The following is a 19596-nucleotide window of genomic DNA, read 5'->3' as shown; positions in this document are numbered from 1 at the left end:
TTTTTAGAGTTGGCATTGGTTTGAAAAATGTGTTACGAAATTTTAAGAGTGTGCAAATGGACTTCTAAAGTTTTCTTCAAAAATATCTCGTTAATAAAAGTAATAAATATTAAGAAGACTTCGTTTTCAATAGGACTGAGTAATAAATTCACAAGTAATAGTAAAAATAACAATAACAATATTAATATTTTTTGTTAAATAATAATTAAAAGAATGGTTGCAATAAATTATGAAATAAATCAATCTCTTTCATTGTATTAAGTAAAATAAATATTTAATAATTTAACTTAAAACGTTGAAACAAATCCCAAAATAAATAAATAAATAAATAGAAATCGTGGATTATATATTTACAACTTCATTAATGTATTAATATCAATTAATTGATAGAATAATTAATTAATTGACAAAAATTCTTTGAAAACGACTCATATAAGTGTTTAATTATAATTATAATCATAAATACTTGTTACAAACGAATGGACTTAAAAAATTAAAAGGAGTTCAAGTCTCAAAGTCCAACTCAATTCTCAATTTATAAGCATAAAACTTCAAAACGTTGGGCTAGATGTAACAAAGGTTTCAATTTTAATTATAATTAGTTTGTTTAATATTAATATATTCATATGTTAATTAAAATTAAAATTTAATAATTTAACCAAAACTTTGAAACAAAATATAAATAATTAAATAAAAAATGTTGATTACAAATTCACAAATTCATTAATATATTAATATTATTTTATATTAATAATAAAATAAATCATGTTGAAACAACCTCTAAATAAATATTAGTTCCAAAGGCATGGACGTGTAAAATTTGAAACGATTTCGATTGACAAACTCAAAACACAAATATACAAATTCCAAATTAGAAACGGAAGCACTCAAAAAATTCAATCCATTTATGTTCACAAATCACGACGTCATCTTCAATTTACAATAAACCACAACACAGAAAATAAATTAATAAACACAGTTTTAATTTATAAAAACTATACAACTAAGCAGTTAAAAAAAAATGTAACTGGCTTCAAATTTGTTTGACCACATCGTATAATTAATGTCAACACAGACTACATGATCCAACAAATTATTCTATAAATAATAAAAAATAAATAAGCAAAGACAGTTTCAATTTATACAAACTTTTGAAATAATGATATCAAAGAACAGACATGTAGATGGTCTGAAATTTCTTGTGAACATCAAATTATATCTACACTTAGTAAATTCTGAATTAAAATTAAAAGATGTAAAAAAACAAAATAAAACTGTAGCATACAATTATTGTACTATATTTGTAACTGTCATAATAAATTAAAACTCACGATAAACTAAATCCTTAAAAAAGATGTTACGAAGAAGTTGATTCAATATTTAAATAATGGAATGAATTAATTAATTAATGGAAACATTTGGCTATATAGTTAACGTTATTTCAAACACGATTCATTAGTTGAAGTAATAATAAAATGCACCAAAGATTTCTATTTCCAATACAGTAAAACACAGAATTTGTAAATAAAAACTAATAACAAATATACTAATAGTAATAATAATTAAAAAAGTAAAACTTAAAAAATAAAAAATGTAAGTGGCATGAAAAATTAAAACTCATGATAAATTAAATAAGCCAATAAAATACTTGTTACAAAAAGGTTGATTCAATATTTAAATAATGAAATAAATAAATGCATAAATTAATTAGAATTAATTAGTGAAAACATTTGAAAATAGTTAATGTTATCTCAAACAGAATCGTAATAGGTAAAGTAATAAAATGTACCAAATGTTTCTATTTCAAATCCAAATTTCTAATAAATCAAACACAGAATTTGTTAATAGAAAGTGATAATAAATATAATAATAGTAATAAATTAAAAAAAATAAAATGTACCTTTCATAATAAATTAAAACTCATGATAAACTAAATCCAAAAATAATACTTTTGTTACAAAAAGGTTGATTCAATGTTTGAATAATGAAATGAATTAATTAATTAAAACACTTAACTATAGATCATGTTATCTCTTAGAGAATTACGATAGTCAAAGTAATAAATGCACTATTTCCAATAGAATCAAACACAAAATATATAAATAAAAGCTAATAATAAATATAAGGAAGAGTTAGGTATATTTGTAGTCTCTGAACTTTGACACATAAATTTGTTCATGTTTAAAACTTCGATACATTCTAGTTACTAAACTTTAAAAATGAATCAATATAATCATTTTAACCCAATTACATTAAATTTTGGTTGACTTGTCGAACGTCTCATGTTAGCATTGGAGTTGTTTACACAGTTTGACACATTTCCGGTTTAATATTTATTGTAAAATGCATTCGACACCTAAAAAAAAGTTAACATAATTGAGTTAAAATAATTATATTCATTTATTTTTAAAGTTTAAAAATTAAAATATATTGAAGTTTTGGACATAAATAAATTTCAATTTTAAATCAAAATTCAAGACTAAAAACATACTCAACCCTAAATATAATAATATTAATAAAAAAATTGACCTTTTTATGTTTTTTTAATCTATCGTTATAATTTAATATTCGTTGTAATACAAATATTGTTTAGTTATAATAATTTAAATCTCCTCCCACCAATCACAAAATTATGATTTGAGATATAATAATAAAAAGAGAAATTTCCTTATATTTTAAGCACATTTCATTCAAAAGATCAAGTATAAATATGATTGGTCTTAGTGTAATCAAAATATTAGAAAAACACTTCATACCAAATAATATTTCTCCTATGGCTTTTCATTTCAATCAACATTTTTTATTAGGAGTTCTAATTGTAGTTTTGGTTCTATCTTCAGGTAAATTGTAGATTAATTTCATTTTTGTATCTTAAATTCCATCATAGAAAATATTATTGTGTTTTGCAATCTTATTTTTTTCATGTATTCACAAGATGACACTCATAGATTTTTATTTGTTTGATATTGAAAAGTAAAAGAATAAATAAAAAAAATAAATGAAAGAAAATTATTATAATAGAATGATATTTTTTCTTTTCAGGATTTATCGGTACAAAATCACTCTCTACAGAGGCAGCAAGAGTGGAGCGTGACCCACCAACGGATTGTAATGGAATAAGATGCACGGTAGGAAATGACCTATGTAAACTATGCTGCCTCGGACAAGGATCTAAGAATGGCGCATGTGTCCCGCGAGAAGATTTTTTTGTTTGTAAATGTTAAAATTAAAAATTGAAGTTACAAAATCTTATCAATTTTCATAAAAAAACTAAATAAAAGGCATGCTTTAAATATAATTTTATTACAATGACAAATAATATATAGGAGTTTTGAGAATAAATAATTATAAAGTAAATTCAATATTAATGATGATCTATTTTAAGTTTTATCAAACTAATCCTTAAAAACTTAAAAAGAGGAATTAATTTCATTCAGGAATTACCGATAGATGAAGATAAATTTAATAGTATATAATTATTATAAATAATTAACATAACTAATTTGATTTCATTGTTTACAAAGGTGATTATGATTTATGAGGCTTCTATACCTATTTATTGTAAACAATCACCGCTGGTTATGATTTTACACAACTTATATTATAATTTTAAAAAATTAAGAAAAAAATTAATTTTACCGCATAGTAATAATCTATAATTAATAAAAAAACGTTTCATACTACACCCATAAATACAGATCATTACAGTATAATGAAATCAAATAAACTGAAATTTCCATCACTACATTCACGAAAGAAATTAAAAACACAAACGACGAAGAATCAAATATCCAATCATCAGATTCAAAGCAAACAGGGGTTGATGTTAGAATTAATTGACGAATTAATTCTATTAGTGACTCATTTGAAATATTATGATGGACCCAATTGTGATTTAATAAAATATAAAGACTTATTGGTTATTATTATGGGAAGTGATAATAAAATAAAGATAAAGATAAAATAAAAAAACCAACTTGATGGACGTTGGTTTATAAAAGGAATTGGGGTTCTGTCTCTGGCCATAAGGTTCTTTTCACTGTAACCCATCAAGTACGTGTGAGAAGAGAAAGAAAGGCAAAGAGATAGATTGGGAAACGCTGGTTGAAGAGCACACAAGATTATAAATTGAAGAACGCATATTCACAGGATCTCTCATGGATCAAGGTTAGTGCTCTATTATGATTTATCGTGTGAGAATTATAAATCTTAAAGATCCTTAATTAAGTTTTACATGTGGTATCAGAGCAAGATTGTAAGATTTATGATTCTCCTATTATGTGATGGTTCTCCCTTATGATGTTTTTCCCTAATGCTATAAACCCTAATTTAATTTTATCCCAAATCATGATGAACTCTAATTATTACTCAAGGGTTTATAATTTAAATGCTTTATGAGTATTTTTAAATTATGTATGAATTCTGCTGCTGCCACAAACAAGCTGTGCCATTATTGTTATTGTGAAGTTTGAAAGTTGTTTAATTTGGAATGAAAATATAATGGACAGTTACGTGGTATTGAAAAAACTGATGAAAAAAAACTGTTGCATGAACGTGAATAATGTGTGAATGCATGAGCCTTCAAATTTGGAGTGAAAATTGTTACGTGAGTGAACGTGTGAAAATTGGAAGTTTTCCAATTTCATAATATGTGAACCGTGTAATTAGTGGTTTTGTTAAATTATGTTTATTTATTTATTAAGATTAAAGTGTAATATTTTTATTGGTTTATGTTACCAATAAAATAAATAATATTAATTATTTTATTTATATAAATAATTAATATTTTAATTTTAATTTGCAATAATATTTATGTTTGTTATTGTTAAATTAAAATTAATGAAGATGCTATATAAAGTTTATAGCAATTAAATGTATGTGTATTTATTTATTTGAAATTAAGTATGATAAATTTTGTTAGTCACCAAAGTGGCCAAAATTTTAAAGTTTATATGATTTCAAATTATTAATGTTTTTTATTTTAATTACCCATAGTATGGATGCTAAATTATGAATAATTAAATTTATGGGTTAATTAAAATTCATTAATTATAAGACATTTAAGGATCGCCCAAAGGTTGATTAATTGTTCTCATAATTAATGAACATGATTGTAGATAATTTTGTATGCGTCACTAGTTTTATTTATATACCCAAAGGTAGTAGGTGATTCTAGTTGATGCATATTTTAATTATCAATAATGTTATAATGTGATTAGCATCATTATGTTTATGTTTGTGTATTAGTGGATCTCCCAAAGGAGAACATTAGTATGCATAGAATGATTGTTTATATCTGAATCTGTTTTTACGTTTAGTTTTATGACTCAAAGCATTAATGTTAGGCATGTGTTAATTGCAGTCTCTGTTTCGGTATCTTTATACGCGCATGCTTCGTCTGTTCCAGTCTTTAATGGGTTGAATTTCCCTGACTGGAGTGAGCAAGTCCAATTTCACTTAGGTGTGTTGGATCTTGATCTAGCTCTTCTAGTTGAAAAGCTGGCTGCTATCACGGATGCTAGTAGCAATGAAGAGAAAGTCCATTACAAAGCTTGGGCAAGATCAAACAGACTTAGCTTAATGTTTATGAGAATGAGCATAGCAAGTAATATAAAGTCAGCTCTTCCCAAAACTGATGACGCAAAAAAATTCATGAAATTTGTGGAAGAGCGCTCCCAAACTGCTGATAAGTCTCTCGCTGGGACACTGATGAGTACGTTGACCACTATGAAGTTTGACGGTTCGCGTACTATGCATGAGCATGTGATCGAGATGACAAATATCACAGCAAGACTTAAGTCTTTAGGAATGACAGTGGATGAAGGTTTTCTCGTGCAGTTCATTTTGAACTCATTACCGTCTGAGTATGGTCCGTTCCAGATGAACTACAACACCATGAAAGACAAGTGGAATGTGCATGAATTGCACAGTATGCTAGTTCAGGAGGAGACCCGACTGAAGAACTTAGGAAGCCACTCTATTCAATATGTGAAGAATCAAGGAGTTGTTGGAAAGAAAGTTGCTAAGAAACATGGAAAGGGTAAAGGACCACTGAAGATTGACGAGTCCTCAACCAAAATCCAGAAGAAAAATGACAAATGTCATTTCTGCGGGAAGTCTGGACATTTCCAGAAGGACTGCATAAAGCGTAAGGTTTGGTTCGAAAAGAAAGAGATTTCTTACAACCCGAACCATAAACCCAAATGAGAAGTTTGTCTTCATGGGCAATAAAGAGAAAGTTCAAGTGGAAGCGGTCGGGACTTATCGTCTAATCCTCGACACTGGATATCACTTAGACCTTATGGATACTTTTTATGTACCTAGTATCACTAGGAATTTAATTTCTTTGTCTAAGCTTGATATTGCTGGATATTCTTTTAAGTTTGGGAATGGTTGTTTCAGTTTGTTTAAGCGTACTTTTATGATTGGATCTGGTACACTTTATGATGGTTTATATAAATTGAATTTGGATAATTTATATGCTGAAACTCTTATGACTTTGCATCACAATGTTGGCACTAAACGTAGTTTAGTGGATGAACGATCTGCTTACTTGTGGCATAAACGTTTGGGACATATTTCCAAAGAAAGAATGCAAAGATTAGTAAAGAATGAAATTCTTCCGGATTTAGATTTTACTGATCTGAATGTGTGTGTGGATTGTATTAAAGGCAAACAAACTAAACACACAAAGAAAGGATCCACGAGAAGCACTCAGCTTCTTGAAATCATACACACCGATATATGTGGTCCGTTTGATGTAAATTCTTTCAATAAAGAGAAGTACTTCATCCCCTTTATTGATGATTTTTCGCGTTATGGACATGTCTATTTACTGCATGAGAAATCTCAGTCAGTAAATGCCTTGGAAGTTTATATAAATGAAGTGGAAAGGCAATTAGACAGAAAGGTAAAAATCGTAAGGTCTGATAGAGGTGGTGAGTATTATGTAAGATATGATGAAAGTGGACAACACCCTGGTCCATTTGCTAAGTTCCTTGAGAAACGTGGTATTTGTGCTCAATACACAATGCCAGGCACACCACAACAAAATGGTGTATCAGAAAGGCGTAATCGAACCTTAATGGATATGGTTAGGAGTATGTTAAGTAATTCATGTTTACCCGTATCATTGTGGATGTATGCTTTAAAGACTGCCATGTATTTGTTGAACAGGGTTCCTTGTAAAGCTGTTCAAAAGACTCCTTTTGAGTTATGGACGAATAGGAAACCCAGTTTGAGATACCTGCATGTTTGGGGTTGTCAGGCAGAAGTAAGAATATACAATCCGCAAGAAAAGAAACTGGATGAAAGAACAATCAGTGGATTTTTCATTGGTTATCCAGAAAAATCAAAGGGGTATATGTTTTACTGTCCTACCCATAGTACAAGAATCGTTGAAACTGGAAATGCTCGGTTCATTGAAAATGGTGAAACCAGTGGGAGTGAAGCTTCACGAAATGTGGAGATTAAGGAAGTTAGAGTACAAGTTCCTATAACTAGTACTTCTTTATCAAGAGTTGTTCCACATGTTGTAGAAACTCACAACAATCAAGAAGAACAACAAATTAATGATCCCGAGGTTAATAATGAACCGATAGTAGAACAACCACAATAAATAGTATTAAGAAGATCTCACAGAGATAGAAAGTCTGCTATTTCGAATGATTATGTGGTTTATCTACAAGAGTCAGAAAATGACTTAAGTATTGATAATGATCCAATTTCTTTTTCAGAAGCCATTAATGGTGATAATTCTGATAAGTGGTTAGATGCCATGAAAGATGAGCTTAAATCAATGGCACATAATGACGTATGGGACTTTGTGGAATTGCCAGAAGGATGCAAGAGAGTTGGGTGTAAATGAGTCTTTAAGACTAAGCGTGACTCTCAAGGCAATATTGAACGTTACAAGGTCCGTCTTGTTGCCAAAGGTTTTACTCAGAAAGATGGCATTGACTATAAGGAAACATTTTCGCCTGTTTCTAAGAAAGATTCTTTTAGAATTATCATGGCATTAGTAGCTCATTATGATCTTGAGTTGCATCAAATGGATGTTAAAACTGCTTTTCTGAATGGGGATTTAGAAGAGGATGTCTATATGGACCAACCGGTGGGGTTCGCTGAAGAAGGAAAGGAGCACATGGTGTGTAAACTTAAGAGATCACAAGGATTGTTAGGTTTGTCTCAGAATGCATATATTAATAAAGTTTTAGAGAGATTCAGAATGGATAAATGTTCAGCATCTCCTGTTCCAATACAGAAAGGAGACAAGTTTAGTCTCATGCAATGTCCAAAGAATGATTTGGAACGGAAACAGATGGAAAATATCCCTTATGCATCTGTTGTTGGGAGTTTGATGTATGCTCAAACCTGTACGAGGCCAGATATTAGCTTTGCAGTTGGTATGCTTGGTAGATACCAAAGTAATCCAGGTCTGGAGCATTGGAAAGCTGTAAAGAAAGTTTTAAGATACCTACAAGGAACAAAGAATCACATGCTTACTTATAGAAAATCTGATCACCTTGAGGTGATAGGTTATACAGATTCAGACTTTGCCGGCTGTGTGGATACAAGAAAGTCTACATTTGGTTATGTGTATCTTTTAGCCGGAGGAGCGATTTCATGGAAAAGTGCGAAGCAGTCTGTCATTGCTGCATCCACCATGGAAGCTGAATTTGTGGCATGCTTTGAGGCCACAGTTCAGGCTAATTGGTTGCGGAACTTTATTTCAGGACTTGGAGTAGTTGACAGTATTTCCAAGCCGCTGAAAATTTATTGTGATAATTCCGCAACAGTCTTCTTTTCTAAAAACGACAAGTATTCTAAAGGTGCTAAACATATGGAGTTGAAATACTTTGCCGTTAAAGAAGAAGTTCAGAAACGTAAAGTGTCAATAGAACATATTAGCACAGATCTTATGATTGCTGACCCTTTAACAAAAGGGTTACCGCCCAAATTGTATGCTGGTCATGTAAAGAATATGGGCATTATGTCTACTAGTGAATGTTAAATGTTGAATGTTAATGTTTTTTAATGTTTATGTGACACTTTGAGCTCCCTAATGTATAAATTTCTGAAATCTGTGTTTTCTTCTTTATGTTTATGCATGCAAATTATGATGAAGAAAACAAATTATGTTATGTTATTGCTTTGTAAAATGACATTATGTTTGAACCCATTATGGACTTCTCGTTTTTAAGGTCATATTAAGGAGAAAGGGATGATATAGTAGTACATGGAAGGGATCATGTCGATCAAATTATGTGTGACCGCCATGACTCTTATTATTTCTGTATCTTTAATTATGAATAATGATGGAACCAATTTATGCAAGGTCTTTTATTGCGCATTATGTTTATGTATTAAATCACATAATGTTATGACATCGTATGAGTCAAGTGGGAGAATGTTAGAATTAATTCTATTAGTGACTCATTTGAAATATTATGATGGGCCCAATTGTGATTTAATAAAATATAAAGACTTATTGGTTATTATTATGGGAAGTGATAATAAAATAAAGATAAAGATAAAATAAAAAAACCAACTTGATGGACGTTGGTTTATAAAAGGAATTGGGGTTTTGTCTCTGGCCATAAGGTTCTTTTCACTGTAACCCATCAAGTACGTGTGAGAAGAGAAAGAAAGGCAAAGAGATAGATTGGGAAACGGTGGTTGAAGAGCACACAAGATTATAAATTGAAGAACGCATATTCACAGGATCTCTCATGCATCAAGGTTAGTGCTCTATTATGATTTATCGTGTGAGAATTATAAATCTTAAAGATCCTTAATTAAGTTTTACAGTTGATCCAAAATGAGAGCAACAATTCATTTAGCACACAGTAATATACAAACAGCGAGATGCGTGTGGACATTAACGAACTAAAACACTTTATATTTGGATAAGAGAGAAGAAGAGTACCTGTAGATTGAAGCAGAAGTACAGATCAAAGAAAGTAGAAGAGGAAGAAGCTCCAAACGGAGAGACACAAGAGAAGCTGAAGGAACAGCTCCGCCATGGCACAGAGCTTCATCTTCTTCTTCATGAAACGCTCTCTCGCCAATTGAATTTTCAGGTCATGGATTTCTCTCTCCCACTTTTCCTGATATCAATTATCAATTGATGAATTACTTAGAGAGAATCAGAGAGAGAGAGAAGGTTTTTACCTGGTGGTTGGAGTTGGAGGAATTGAAGGAATAGAGAAGGAATGCAGCTTTTGCGCAGCGACGTAATGCCGCTTCTGATTTCGCACTCTTCTCCATTTTCTCTGTACTGTGCTTACGTTTCCAAATCAAAATTGCCGCCAATACTAACAAACTTTCTCTTCTTCATTTCTTTTTAAGTTAAATACCCTTACCAGCTAAATAAGTTAAATATTTTTTAACAAAATAATATTTAATTTATATTCGTTTTAAGATAAACATTTATACTGTGTGAAATCCTTGACATTCATTAATAAAGCAGCGATCAGTTCTTTTATTTTATTCAAAAATATAGTGCTAGCTAAACTTTAAATAAAAAATAAAAAATAAAAAATGATTTTTTATAGAAAATAAATAATTAATTTAATTCTTGCATTTTAAATATTTCATAAAAAAAATAGGTTGTCACTAGATTATGAATTGTATAGTAAAAATAAAACAAAGTTATATCTTTTAAAAAAACATTTTAATATAAATTAAATAGATAATAACTATGAATAATACACTTTAAAGCATAAAAACAAAATAGTTAACTTTAAACTATAACAAAAAAAAAAAAAAAACCCTGTTACTACAAATAGGATCTTTCTCGTAATAAATATATCATAATAATTCATTAATACGATAATTAATAAATATACCAAAATAATAAATTAAATCGAATAATATATATTAAGAAAATGCTACTACAAATAGGACTTAGTCTTTTGAGATCTTTCTCGTAATAAATATATCATAATAATCGATTAATATGATAATTGACTTTGATGGAAGAGTTTTGAATGAATTATATTGAATAACTTTTTGAACTTTCTTTCTTATAATGTTTCAACTTTATCTTCATCTTTCTTTGACAAAGTATTTCCTTTATGTGATAATTTTCTTTTTAAATATTAAGGTTCTAAAAAATATTCTATTTTATACTTTTCTACAAAAATGTTGACAAAGTATTTATATATATTATGAATTATATATATATATATATATATATATATATTTATTTATTTATTTATTGTCTGTTTTTACAAATCTAACTTAGTATATGTTTATTGTATGAAATGTAGGTTTATGAACTTCATTTATCTTTACAATTTATCCATTGTTCTTGCTCCCCATTATACAACATTAAGTTTAAATCAAATAGTAAGTACTTACCATTTATATTTCAATAATTTCTATATAATTATTTTCAAATGTTCAATTCTTTATTATATAAAAATGTTTAATTATTTATTACTAATAATATATAATATATTTTCTTACATAAATTATTTATTTTGTTTAACATATTTAGTATTTGAGATCATGTTGTACAAATATTGAATGAGAATATCCAAATGCTAGTAGGAACAAACATATCTACACAATGGACTCTTCTTGGAATTTCTCCAACACTTTTGAGTTCTATACCTCTCAATGCAGTAAGTACATTTTTACCTAAAAATGCTGATAAGAAATTTACAAATTAAGATATGTATATATAGACTTGGGCCATGCATGAGAAAAATATTTATTTTTATAAATTAAAAAATAAAAATTATATTACAATTAAAATTTATAATAAAAGTGACCTAAAATTTTATATTATTATTTAGATTTATGATAGACAATATATAATATTTATTTTGCCACTTATTTTTTTTTTACATTTTTGATTTCATATTTTCAGTTATCTTCATGTACCTAAAAGTAAAATGAAAAATTTATTATAAAAGATCAATTTTAAATTGTTTTCAAACACATCTGATATTAAAAGGATAATTGACTTGCAGGTGTATATGAATGGAGTTAGAAAAATGCATTTTCTTTCAGGTTAATGAGATTAATTAGTTATTAATTTGTAAAGTTCGAAGGAATTTTAAGTGATTTAATTATTATTACTTTAGGATAATTAAACTAAACAATGCATTTTTCTTTTCTTTTCGTTATAAATTTACACTTTGAATTTGAAGAAGCATTTTTAGAGCCGAATATTTATTTTTTGGTATTCGATTTTGTTCTCTGGTCGTTGTGAGAGGTAATGAATATTCCGTTAAAACAATTATTATGTTAATAAAGGGTATTATATGGTTTTAACGTACTATTTAGTTCTTTTGGACTTTTCATTCTTTTCTCTTTCGTCTTCACTGGTCTTTATACGTTCCGAACTCCTACAAATCTTTGAAGTATTTTTTGCATGGACATCGGTTATTCTTCTTTTTTTACTTGTGCATAGTTGTTTTCGATTCAAGTAAATAATAACTACATTTACATGTAGACATTTTTGTTAAGTATATATAAATAATAAAATATAAATAAGTATACACAGTTTTAGTATGAATTAATGGTAATTTATTATTTGATATAATTACTCATAGAATTTATATTATTGATAATCGATAATTATACGATTCATTACCTTTTATATAATATTTTGTATCAATTATTTAATTTATATTACTAAGAGACACAAAAAAATTGTTTTCTCTTCTCTCGTTCTCTATTTCTTTCTTTACTTTTTCTCTCTTGATAGTTCTATTTTATAACAAGTTTCAATCTATACAAACTTTTGAAATAATGATATCAAAGAACAGACGTAGAAGGTCTGAAATTTCTTGTGAACATCAAATTATATCTACACTTAGTAAAATCTGAATTGATGTTTTGTTGTGATTCCTTTAATGTTTTGTTGCCATTTATTTGATGTTTCAGAGAGTCTGTTGGCGGCTTGACATTATCTGCAAACTCCAGAAAATTTGACAGAGATCCACAGATGGCTGGTGCAAATGGATCTTCATGTGCAATGATTGGATGTGATGAATCTGGTGTGGATATTCGTCCTTGTGAGTGTGACTTTATAATATGCAGAAGATGCTATATAAGTGCTATTAAATTCGGAGATGGAGTGTGCCTGGGATGCAAAGAGCCTTACAAAAACACGCTTTTTCCCTCAAGTAGAGTGTCTAAAATGGAAACGAAGGCTACCTATGGTTATGGCAATGCTTTTTGGCCAATGGATTTGATGAAAAGACCCTGGAGGCCACTCACTTGGATACTCGAGATACCCAATTCTGTTCTTTGGCCATATCGGTAAGCATACTTTTGTTTTCTTTTGTCTTAGATTCTTCAGTAAAAAAACAATTTGAATCAGTGATTAAGGTACTTACACTAATCATCTCTGTTCTAACCACTACATTGTTTGTGTTGTTGCATTTGATTACAGTCTAATCATATTCATTCGGTCGGTTGTCGTGGTATTATTCCTGATATGGAGAGTGAAACATAAAAATACTGATGCAATATGGCTATGGGACATGTCTGTGGTTTGTGAAATATGGTTTTCCTTTTCTTGGCTTCTGAATCAACTGTCCAAGCGCTACCCAGTAAATCGTTCCACAAATCTTAATATATTGAAGGAAAAATTTGAAGTGCCAAGTCCCAACAATCCTACTGGAAAGTCTGATCTACCCGGCATAGATGTCTTTGTCTCTACTGCTGATTCTGAGAAAGAACCACCTCTTGTCACTGCAAATACCATCTTATCAATCTTAGCAGCAGATTATCCAGTTGAGAAACTTTCTTGCTATGTTTCTGACGATGGAGGTGCCCTTCTGACATTTGAGGCAATGACTGAAGCCGCCAGCTTTGCTAATGTGTGGGTTCCATTCTGCCGGAAGCATAATATAGAGCCTAGAAATCCTGAATCATATTTCTATTCGAAGAGAGATCCCGATACAAACAAAGTGAAATTAGATTTCATCAAGGATCGTAGAATGGTGAACCGTGAATATGATGAGTTCAAAGTCAGGATCAACTCTTTGCCCGACTCTATCCGGCGCCGATCGGATGCTTTTCATGCAAGAGAGGAATTGAAGGTGTTGAAATTGCATAAACAAACCATGTAGATAAACCTGTAAGGATTCCAAGAGCCACATGGATGACTGATGGAACTCACTGGCCAGGGACGTGGATGAATCCTTCATCTAAACACTCTAAGAGCGATCATTCCAGTATAAACAAGGTATTAAACACATTGTTCCAATGGGCTTACATGGCAAGTGTCAAGTTTATTCTTTGATAGATGGAAATGAATAATTAATAGTTGATGAATGATGCAGGTGATGTTGAACCCTCCAAGTGATGAACCTCTTCTTGGTAATGCTGACGAAAAAAAGCTTATTGACTTGACTAATGTTGATATCCGTCTCCCCTTTCTTGTCTATGTTTCTAGGGAGAAACTTCAAGGCTATGATCACAACAAAAAAGCCGGGGCTAAGAATGCCTTGATTCGAGCCTCGGCCATCATGTCAAATGGTCCTTTTATACTCAATCTTGACTATGACCACTACATTTACAACTCCAAGGCATTGAGGGAGGGCATGTGCTTTATGATGGATCGTTTTGGTGACTGCATTTGCTATGTTCAGTTCCCACAAAGATTTGACGGGATTGATCCTTCTGACAGATATGCCGATCATAACAGTATCTTCTTTGATGTCAACATGAGAGCATTTGATGGACTGGTCCAGTCTCTGTAGGAACCGGTTGCCTTTTCAGAAGAGTTGCTCTGTATGGTTTTGATCCACCTTTTTATAAAGAAAATAATCTGGCTGCTGTAGTTGCTGCTTAGGCAGAAGAAAGAAGAATGCTAACATCTCTGCAGAGAACCGGGCACCGAGAATAGGTGATTCTGAGAAAGAAAAAGAAGTAATGAATCTATCAACGTTTCCTAGAAGGTTTGGAAACTCAACTTTCCTCATTGACTCGATCCCAGTGGCAGAGTTCCAAGGCAGGCTACTTGATGATAACCCTACAGTGAATGGACGCCCTCCTGGTTCCCTCACCACACCGTGCAAGCGTCTTGATGCATCAAGTGTGGCAGAGGCCATCGATGTGATCTCTTGCTTGTATGAGGACACAACTGAATGGGGACAACGTGTTGGATGGATCTATGGATCGGTTACTGAGGATGTGGTTACTGGTTATAGGATGCATAATAGAGGATGGAAATCAGTTTACTGTGTTACCGAGAAAGATGCATTCCGTGGCAGTGCCCCCAGCAATCTCACTGACAAGCTGCATCAGGTTCTTAGATGGGCAACTGGGTCGGTTGAAATATTTTTCTCAAGAAACAATGCATTTTTTGCCAGCCCAAGAATGCAGTTTCTCCAACGGATTGTATATCTTAATGTTGCAATCTATCCATTCACTTCCTTTTTTCTTGTTGTCTATTGCTTCCTCCCTGCACTTTTCCTTTTATCTGGCCAATTCATTGTTCAAACTCTCAATGTTACTTTTCTTATTTATCTCTTGACCATGACGGTGACTTTGTGCACGGTGGTTGTACTTGAAATGAAGTGGTCTGGCATTGAGCTGGGAGTGTGGTGGAGAAATGAGCAGTTTTGGTTGATTGGAGGAATAAGTGCACATCTAGCTGCTGTGCTGCAGGGTTTGCTAAAAGTGATAACAGGGTTTGAAATATCTTTCACCTTGACATCAAAATCCATTGGGGATGATGTTGATGATGAGTTTGCTGATCTCTATAGCTTGAAGTGGACATCCTTTATGATATTACCCATCACAATTATGATGGTTAACCTGATAGCATTAACAGTTGGAGTTACCAGGACCATAAGCAGTGTGACACCTCAATGGAACAATCTACTAGGTGGTGTATTCTTCAGTTTTTGGGTCTTGATCCATCTCTACCCTTTTGCAAAAGGTTTGATGGGAAGGAAAAAGAAGATACCTACCATTGTTTTTGTATGGTCAGGTCTCATAGCAATCACAATATCACTCCTTTGGGTGGCCATCAATCCCCCTGCTGGTACCAACCAAATCGGTGGTTCATTCTCGTCCCCATGATGCCTCATTCTTTTTGCAGGTTATAATTTTTTGTTGTTTAAAATTAGTTTTTCCTCTTTAGTTAACAACTGAGTTTTTCGTGCTGGTGAATTTTGTTAAGAAAATTAATACCACACTGGAAATATTTGATAGTGACTGAAGATTTGTTGTAGTCATATATATATATATATATATATATATATATATATATATATATATATATATATATATATATATATATATATATATATTACTGACAAAACTTGTATAGCTTTCTTGAATGGTTCTTGTATATCTACACTTAGTAAATTCTGAATTAAAATATGTAAAAAAAACAAAATAAAACTGTAGTAAACGATTATTGTACTATATTTGTAACTGTCATGATAAATTAAAACTCATGATAAACAAAATCATTAAAAGAAATGTTACGAAAAAGTTGATTCAATATTTAAATAATGGAATGAATGAATTAATTAATGGAAACATTTGGCTATAAAGTTAATGTTATTTATTTCAAACACGATTACATTAGCTGAAGCAATAATAAAATGCACCAAACATTTTTATTTCCAATACAGTAAAACACAGAATTTGTAAATAAAAACTAATAACAAATATAATAATAGTAGTAATAATTAAAAAAGTAAAACTTAAAAAATAAAAAATGTAACTGCCATATGAAAAATTAAAACTCATGATAAATTAAATCACCCAATAAAATACTTATGTTACAAAAAGGTTGAGTTTTTTTTTACTGAAATGGTGTAATTTTTTATCTAAATTACCAAAATAGAAAAAATTAAATAAAATTATCAATTTTGATGTAAGTCCTCCCGTCCATAACATATATGCGATTCTTTTTTTATTTTACTCAAATCTTTACATAGACACAACATCAAAATTTCAATTTTCCAAATAAGATTCGTGTACATAGGAAATACTATATGTATCTAAAAGTCGTGAGTAAAACACATAATTTTCAATTATTTTTATTTTTTCAATTTAAAAGTTGTGAACTAACGAAGTCGAAAAATTTCTAAACTAAAGCATTGCACGTTGATGATGACGTTTTTAATATATATATATATATATATATATATATATATATATATATATATATATTCTTTGGTTACCAAATATTTGACTTTTAAATAAATGTCATCTCGGATAGTTTTTTTCAAATATTTTATTAATATAAAACTGACAATAATATTATTTATTTTATAACTTACGTGATTAGAAATAAAATATTTACAAAAAATAAATTTTGACTATGACAACCCTTAATTTATGTAAGATAAATCATTATACAAAAATATCTCAGTAATATATATATATATATATATATATATATATATATATATATATATATATATATATATATATATATATATATACTATCCGCTTATTCTACTTTTTAATAAATGTTATTTAGGACAAATTATTTTAAATATTTTATTAATATAAAACTAATTGTGGTATTTTTTTTTTCTTATAACTTACCTTACTAGAAATAAAATATTTACAAAAGTCAAATTTTAATTATGATAGCCCTTAATTTATGTAAGTTAAATAATTATATAATTTATTTTGAAATTAATATAAAGTTGATGAACATTATATAATTTCTTTAAAATTAATATTTTAAATTATTACATTTGATTAATTCTATGAAAATAAATGAGAGAAAAAATAGAGATAAAAAAAATGAGACATGTGATTAATAGTTTTGTATATTTATAATTTTTTTATTACATATTAATAAAATATTTGAAATAATTTATCCTATCACATCTATTAAAAAGTACTAGAATATTTGGTAAGTGAAGGGTATATATAATAAAAATGTCATCAATACGCAATGCTTTGGTTTCGAAAATTTTTAGATCCGTTTTGTCAATTGATAACTTTTGATTCGAACAAAAAATAAAAATTGTAAGTTTTCCTCACGATTTTAAATACACACAGAGTGTTTAATGTACACAAATCTCATTTGAAAAATTGAAAAAAATTGAAATCGTCTTTTATGGATAATGATTTTGGCAAAATAAAATAAGAAATCGTGTATTTTATTGACGACTTATCAGAATTGGTAATTTTTTTAAATCTGCTCAGTTCGATAATTTACCTAAAATGTTGCACCATTTTAGTAAAAAAACGAAAAGGTTGATTCAATATTTAAATAATATTAAATGCATAAATTAATTAGAATTAATTAGTGAAAACATTTGAAAATAGTTAATGCTATCTCAAACAGAATCGTAATAGATAAAGTAATAAAATTATCAAATGTTTCTATTTCAAACCCAAATTTCTAATAAATCAAACACATATTTTTTTAATAAAAACTGATAATAAATATAATAATAGTAGTAAATTAAAAAAAAGTAAAACTTAAAAAATAAAATGTACCTTACATGATAAATTAAAACTAATGATAAACTAAATACCTAATTGTTACGAAAAGGTTGATTCAACGTCTGAACAATGAAATGAATGAATGCATTAATTAATTAATTAAAACATTATCTCTAAGAGAGTTACAATAGTTAAAGTAATAAATGCACCATTTCCAAAAAAAATCAAACACAAAGTATATAAATAAAAATTAATAATAAATATAATAACATTAATTAAAAAATTGAATTTATATATTTTTTAATGTATTGTTATAGTTTAATATTCATTGTAATACAAATATTATTTAATTATAATATTTTAAATCTCATCCCAACGATCACAAAATTCTGATTTAGATATAATAATAAAAAGTGAAATTTTATTATTATTTTAAGCACATCTTACTCATCTCACTCGAAAGAGCAAGTATAAATATGATTGGTGTGGTAGTTTAATAAAAAATATTAGACAAACACTTCATACCATATAATATTTCTCTAATGGCTTCTCATTTCCATCAACATTTTCTATTGGGAGTTCTAATTGTAGTTTTGGTTCTACCTTCAGGTAATGTGTAAATTAATTTCATTCTTGTATCTTAAGTTTCATGAAAGAAAATATTGTTGTGTTTTGCAATCTTATTTCTTCCATGTATTCAAAAGATGACACTTATAACTTTATATTTGTTTAACATTGAAAAATAAAAAAACAAATGAAAGAAAATTATTATAATAATATGATATTTTTTGTTTTCAGGACTGGTTGCTGCAAAACCACTCCCTACACAATCGGTAGGAGTGGAGATTGATTCATCACAAAATTGTAATGGATTAAGATGCGTTTTAGGAACTCAGTTATGTAGATATTGCTGCAAGGGAGAAACATATAAGAATGGCCAAAGATATAAAGATGGTGATTGTATCCCGCAAGAAGATATTTTTGTTTGTAAATGTCGAGAATAGAGTTACAATATCGATTTTCATAAAAATAAATAAATAAAATGCATGCTTTTAAATATAGTTTTATTACGATAACAAATAATATATAAAAGTTTTGAGAATAAATAATTATAAAATAAATTAAATATTAATTATGATCTATTCTAAGTTTCATCAAACTAATCCTTAAAAGCTTAAAAGAAGGATTAGTTTCATTCGGGAA

At 29.0% G+C, this 19596-nt stretch overlaps 1 protein-coding gene and 2 pseudogenes across 2 annotated transcripts; 2 read left to right on the top strand and 1 right to left on the bottom strand.

Annotated features, from left to right (window-relative positions):
* Positions 1-9833: 9833 nt before the first annotated feature.
* LOC146881956 (uncharacterized) lies at positions 9834-10269 on the bottom strand. Its single transcript, XM_085668732.1, has 2 exons — positions 10174-10269; positions 9834-10109 (listed from the first exon to the last, which is right to left on the bottom strand). Exons 1-2 carry the CDS (start codon positions 10267-10269, stop codon positions 9954-9956), a joined length of 252 nt encoding a protein of 83 aa, XP_085524858.1. The 3' UTR covers positions 9834-9953.
* Positions 10270-12765: 2496 nt separating this feature from the next.
* LOC114169173 (cellulose synthase-like protein D3) lies at positions 12766-14818 on the top strand (annotated as a pseudogene). The gene is made up of 4 exons (XR_014986620.1): positions 12766-12791; positions 12901-13278; positions 13412-14209; positions 14307-14818. The product of XR_014986620.1 is annotated as a cellulose synthase-like protein D3 (transcript).
* Positions 14489-16182, top strand: LOC146881955 (cellulose synthase-like protein D3 pseudogene; annotated as a pseudogene).
* The last annotated feature ends 3414 nt before the right edge of the window (positions 16183-19596 follow it).

The sequence above is a fragment of the Vigna unguiculata genome, chromosome 11 (genome assembly GCF_037176805.1).
Source record: "Vigna unguiculata cultivar grain cowpea cultivar isolate G323 ecotype 2 chromosome 11, ASM3717680v1, whole genome shotgun sequence".
NCBI classification, from domain to species: domain Eukaryota; kingdom Viridiplantae; phylum Streptophyta; class Magnoliopsida; order Fabales; family Fabaceae; genus Vigna; species Vigna unguiculata.
Note: the sequence above shows the minus strand (reverse complement) of the source record. Positions and strands in the feature narration are given on the sequence as shown.

What these genes read in the sequence shown, in the direction of transcription:
- LOC146881956 (XM_085668732.1), bottom strand. Translation starts at nt 10,269, where the DNA reads ATGGAGAAGAGTGCGAAATCAGAAGCGGCATTACGTCGCTGCGCAAAA. An exon ending in CCTCCAACTCCAACCACCAG is followed by an intron (nt 10,110 to 10,173) that starts GTAAAAACCTTC and finishes AATTGATATCAG; the next exon opens with GAAAAGTGGGAGAGAGAAAT.